The sequence below is a fragment of the Echinops telfairi genome, unplaced genomic scaffold, assembly GCF_000313985.2.
Source record: "Echinops telfairi isolate 266 unplaced genomic scaffold, ASM31398v2 ScPeMD7_2565;HRSCAF=3150, whole genome shotgun sequence".
NCBI lineage: Eukaryota > Metazoa > Chordata > Mammalia > Afrosoricida > Tenrecidae > Echinops > Echinops telfairi.
The window spans coordinates 1,222,294-1,228,081 of NW_022106463.1; the positions used below are offsets into that span (position 1 = coordinate 1,222,294).

Sequence of the window (5,788 nt, forward strand, 5' to 3'; positions counted from 1 at the left end):
GTCTGAATTTTCATGAAACAGGAGACAAGACAAAGAGGGACACCTCGCTCACAACAGGAAAGCACCCCAGCAACACCCCCTGCTGACCTCTACAAGTGACCCGATTAGCTAGCTAAAGTGGGTCGATTTGAACATGGAAGTCTGTAACAAATCCCAAGTTCACAGAAGGGGCTCACTGAGCACTCATCACTATGGACAACTCGGAAGGGTAGCACTCGATTCTTAGTGGGATTTTAACATAAAACTATGGCAAGAACGAGTGCCTGTATCAGCGCGTGCTAATTTTAAGACACGAACCCATTTCCTTTCCACAGGTCGCATGGCGGTGGGGTTTCAGTAACACAACTTAATACTGAAGATAATTAAAAAAGTATTTGTCACGGGGCTAGGGAGGCATACGTGAGCGGAAGCAATGTTGTGTATATGTTTAACTTTAATCCAAAGGCATCGTTTCAAAGGTTGTGATGGAAGATGATAGACAACCACGCCAGGGCCAGGATTCCAAGCACCAGTTTGACTTCTCTCACTTTCCCCTGCTGTCCTACGCACACTCTACATGCAGGCTGATGTCGCTTAAGTCCTTACACAGCCGACCGTACCCAGGATGTGAGAGAATGGCTCCCCTTTCAGCTTCTCTGGCACCACCCCTGCCTGATGTCCCTACATCAATTTGCTTACTTCTGCCCAGACTTGATTACTGCACCCTCTTCTTCCTCCTTCTCTAAATCGGCTGGACTTAAGACAACGGGGCTCTACCGCAGGCTCCTCGTCTGTCTCAGAGTACACGCCCTATACTGGCAGTCTTCAAACTTTTGTCAGTTGTTTTAGAGGGTATGTGACCAAAATACCAACTCCATTCCAGTGGATCATGATCCATTTTGCCCCATAAAATTACAACATATTAGATGATATCATTTCCAACTTAAGGAAATTTGAAATGAAATGGTTTCATCAATCCTTCACATTTATACACTGTAGCTTAATTGCTGAGGACCCTCATTATCCAAATGAAAAATAAGCAAGTTACTCAACAGAAAGTTTACTGTCTCCTTAAACTTCTATTTCAATTCCATTTGCCAACAACTAATACATCTGAAAGTTACATATTTTGTTGATTAGACAATGTATTTAAATAGATATATTTATATAAATTGAGATACTATTTTTTAAAATTTCAATGATGTTTAAGACCCTAAATGTTTATCTCTTGAACAGAACTGTTATGATTCTTATTAGTACAAAGTTAAACAAAACAGAATAGGGGCTTATAATAAAACGGTACACGTTTCATCATGAAGTTTGTTTTTGTCCAGTTAGTTTATATCGATGTGCAAATCGTATATTGCTAGGAGGGCCATGGTTGAACATAATTGGGTTCCAACTTTTCATTTCAGCAGACAGAAAAAAACTTGTTCACGTAAGTAAATAGTCAGTATTTAAAATAGCTCTGTCACCCAGTCATTTGAACTTCTTCCATGAGTCTGTCAAAAACTACCAGGATCCCCTATCAAAAATGTTTACTAATCCAGCCCCTGACAGCTTACGTCCACCTTCCACTTTATTTACTGGAAAGGACTGAAGGTGACCTGGGCACTGTCAACAGCACGTTACTGGAACAGCCCTGTGGCACTCTGTTGTTTTGACAGGAAGAGTAGGGGCTTTTTACCTTTCTCGCTACAGTGGGAGACGGACAGACGGAAAACACCAAAGCCGGCTGATCTAGGGTAGGTAAAGGAACCGGGGGAGAACACACACGACTCAGACTCTTCTTCACTGGTCCCTTGCTGTCTCCTACCCACTGCATTGACCGACCCGCAACATCTGATCAGGTTCTCTGAAATGCCTTTCCAGCTTCCCTGCCATTAGTAACAACTGGAAATGCTTCCCAATTTGCCTTGTCATCCTTTCCATTTAAGTCTGTCTTCCTGGCATCTTCCTGAAACCGTGAGATTAGTTGTTATTGCCCTACTTCAATACTTTCCCGCCATTTTTACTTCGACCTCATTAGCCCAGCCCTGCTTCTCCATCTTTACAGCACCCCCCCAGCCCCTGCGACCAGCCGCCTCCCCACTAGCCAAGTCGAAGTCCCTCCTGCTCTCAGCTCCAGGCCTTTGCTCCACCAGCCCGTGCTCCCCCTCTGCAAACTCATCTTCCTCTCTCACTTATCAGTTTACATGCTATCTGCCCCAGGAACTTCGTCCCCCACCTCTCCCTCTATTAGGTTAGGGGAACCTCATGCTCCTCCCATCTTTTTTAGGTTATACATGGTCTCTCCTTTATCCAACAGTCAGTAACCTTTCTGCACATGAGCTCTGTCTGTTCTGCTCGAAACCCCAGTGCCCCATTTCATGCAGAGCAAAAGCCAAAGCCCTCATGGAGGTCTAGAGACCTTATCCCCTCTCCCCGTTAGCCTGCCCACAACCCGTCACCCGTAAATGTCCCCCTCACTCTGCTCCACCCGCCGACTGTTCTTAGGGCCCTGTGTTAACTATTAACTGTGCCCTCTGCTGGGATGCTGTTCACGCAGGCACCCTCACGGCCAACTCCCTGACCACGCTCAAGTCTTGGCTGGAAGTTACTTTTGGTAAATAAGGCTTACAAGAGCCCCCTTCATTAAAAATATCCAACTCTCCCAAAGCTTGCATCCTCGATTCCTCAGTGTTTTACCTGCAGCACTTACCATTTTTTAACTTACTATGTTAATTCACTATACAATTCTCATCATTTACTTCTTATAATCCACTGAATTATTCATCCCTCTCCCCGCAAGCAACTCTCACAGAAGAGGATTTCTGTCGGTTTTATTCACTGAGAAATCCCAACCCTAGAAGTGGGTCGAGTAGGTAATCCATACTTTATGGTTAAGATGATTATCTCCTTTCAATAACTTCTAAATACATTTTTAAAAAAAGTAAACAGGGAATAATATTCCTCCCATATACGAGCCAATTTCACATTAATTCTTTGGAGTAAAGCTGGTTGATCCAGGTCAGGAGAACGTGTCCCCGTCCTCATGTCCATCCTCCACAACTTGCACCCTTAGACCCTGCAGACTTCTGCACCCACGCTGTCCACAATGGACATCACACTTACAACCCAAGGAAAGCATTCCTGCAAGAACTGTGCTGGCAAAGAACAAGACAGAGGCTAAGGAATGTGACAGGACCCTGACACAGCAGCCTCTGAAATGAGCTTTCACCAGCCACCCAATGAAAACAAAAGCAGGAGCTTCCAGACACGCAAGGGAACACCTACAGAAATCCTAAGAGGGGCAGGAACAACTTTTCCAATATGGCATGTTACTATTGATTACAAACAAGAGAGGGCACCCCAGGAAACACACTCCCAAGTCTTCCCTCCATAGCATCTTCATATTTCAACTTTCTGAGGAAAATGATTTTCTATTTCGTAGGTTTCAATGATAGCCATCCATCCATCGTTTGCAATGAAGAAAGAGGAATGAAGGGGGAGGAACCTGCTAGTATCACTGGATGCGCAACTGGCAAAAACCAGTCACAAGGTGGCCAGCATTAGGGACACCTCTGCCTGCACACCTTCAACACAGCAGACACGAAATTTAGAGTGCTGCCCTTCAATTCCACTTTCAGTCCAAGGTCCCCCTTCCTTCATTTCCTCATTCATGACATTTTTGTCATGAACTGTTAGGGCAACTGACGAGGATGCTTTCACGTGAGGGACCCGCTGTCTTGGAACTTTCCTGGTAGCGCAGCCGAGCTGCACACAAGTGGGAAAGGAACTGTTTTATGAGCTGAGATCAAGAGGGAAGCTTTCCCTTTGGATGGCGGTCTAGTAATTGCAGCTTGTGGTAACGTTCATCTGGTTGCTAAATAACCCCAAATCTATTTTCTGCCATAGGGGGCGTTTGTCTACGCAGCAGCAGGGCTGCTTTCTGATGGACAAGGTTTGATGGCCACCTTACGGCAGATCGAATGTCCGTGCAAAGTCTCCCTGCACTGGGGTCATTTGACACTTGGTTTTCTCGGTGGAGGAGAGCGCTAGCTCCCCGTCTCACTGCAGTGGCCTTGCGTCAAGAGTCTTAGCACTGGCGAGCTCCCTCCGTGCTTCAAGGCTTCTCCCGCTTCTCTTTTCTGTCATGTAGCAGATTTACAACGTGCCTGGCATTCGAGCCATCTACCCATCAACTCAGACTTTATCAAACAGTAGAAATTACAAGAGCACAGCTAGAGAGGTCATATTACCTAATCACAGAATCTGCTCTGTTGTACCCTGGGATGGAAGAAGCCTTTTCTCCTGGAGATCCCAACATTTGAAGTGTTGTATTAATGTCAACTTCAGATGAATGCTTAATGGAATATTCCATTATTTCTGGAGGTATTAGCGGAGTCTCTCCCTGAGTATCATCAGCTAAGAGGTAGCCTTCAGTTTAAAAAAAATTAAAAACGAACACTTAACAAATCTACATTTATATCAAATGGCACTATAACGGTTTTCAGTTTTACTTGATTGATATACATCATACAAATTGATGTAAAAGTAAATCATAAATATTGTCGGTCAGTTTCCAGGCGGATGAGAAGGACATTCTAGTTCTCAGAAAAATAATCTTCCACATTACAGGAAAGGTCAAGGGGCAAATGTCTTATTCACCCATTTCTGACAGCCCCAAGTGACATTAAAAGGCTTTAAATCTATAGCCTTTTCGTCATTATCAGCAATGTAGTTTTGCAAAGTTAATAGGAATTCTACTGTTGTCTATACCAAAAGTTTGTATCCGGGAATAGCTTTTTCAAAAGTTGAGGTTATTGGTTTTTGTTGTTGTTTTCACTGATTATATTTAAAGTACAGCAACATTTAGAATACTGTGGTTAAAAATAAAGACCCAAACAGTCAGACTGCCTAAATTTGCATTCTTGCTCCAAACATTAATAGCAGTGTGACCATGGCGAATGCCTGATACTCTCGAAGGCTCAGCTTCTTCATTTACCGAGCGGGGAGAGTCATGATCATAACATGACCTCGCAAGTCCACCACCTCGGCGGCTACACTGAGATCAGAGACCCACATCCAGGTTGGGCATGCCACAGGTGCTGTCTGAACACGTGAGCCATCGTTTCAAGAACTGTACCCATCGCTCTGTGACAGACAACAGCTGCATCCAAATTGCATCTGTGCATGAACAACCGCTTTGTATATTTAATACCTGAGGCTGCCCAGTGGCCAATGGCATTTTACAGAAGACCAACCAACCAACCTGTAACTAAAATAAGCCAGTGAATATCTTCATAGAGCTCGTCAAGCATTCTGTTGTCCACAGTGCCTGAGCCAGGGGAAGTGAGCAATTGCTGCTGGTGTCGTTGTAACTGACCGTGGAGCCTCGTTACTCTTTCTTCTAATAAGCTGAAGGGGGAGAAAAACCAATAGCTTCACACAACGCAACCATCAAAGACCTGGAACAACTTAGAACCTTCACTTGTGAAACAACACGTACTGTGAGTGCGTAAACACAAGTACAGCAGTATATGGTATGGGCTATGGTGGGCAATTGGATTCTCCTAGCATGATAGCAATTGTGCTTTATTGTTTATGACACGATTGAAACACTGCTTTACAAATGATCAAGGTTTACAATGGGCTGCATATGCTTCTGCCGAGTGTGCACCGCTGTGAGGAGTCAAATGGCTTCTCACACCAGGCTCTGACACTCCAGCCTGCCCTGCCTGTGCTCCAAATGTCTGTGCCAAGGAAGGCACCCCTGAGTAGCTTTCTGTCCGTGTGCTCCAGTAAGCTGCAACACAGGGTGGGGCAC

At 44.7% G+C, this 5,788-nt stretch overlaps 1 protein-coding gene across 1 annotated transcript in view; it reads right to left on the reverse strand.

The window, feature by feature from the left end:
- The window catches only part of XPO4 (exportin 4), a gene marked incomplete at its 5' end in the record, with an annotated part of 69,691 nt that overhangs the window by 12,987 nt on the left and 50,916 nt on the right, over positions 1–5,788 (reverse strand). The window contains 2 exons of the mRNA XM_013007774.3: positions 4,221–4,398; positions 5,234–5,379. Of these exons, the coding sequence (XP_012863228.2) occupies positions 4,221–4,398; positions 5,234–5,379 (324 nt within the window). The remainder of the gene's footprint in view (positions 1–4,220; positions 4,399–5,233; positions 5,380–5,788) is intronic.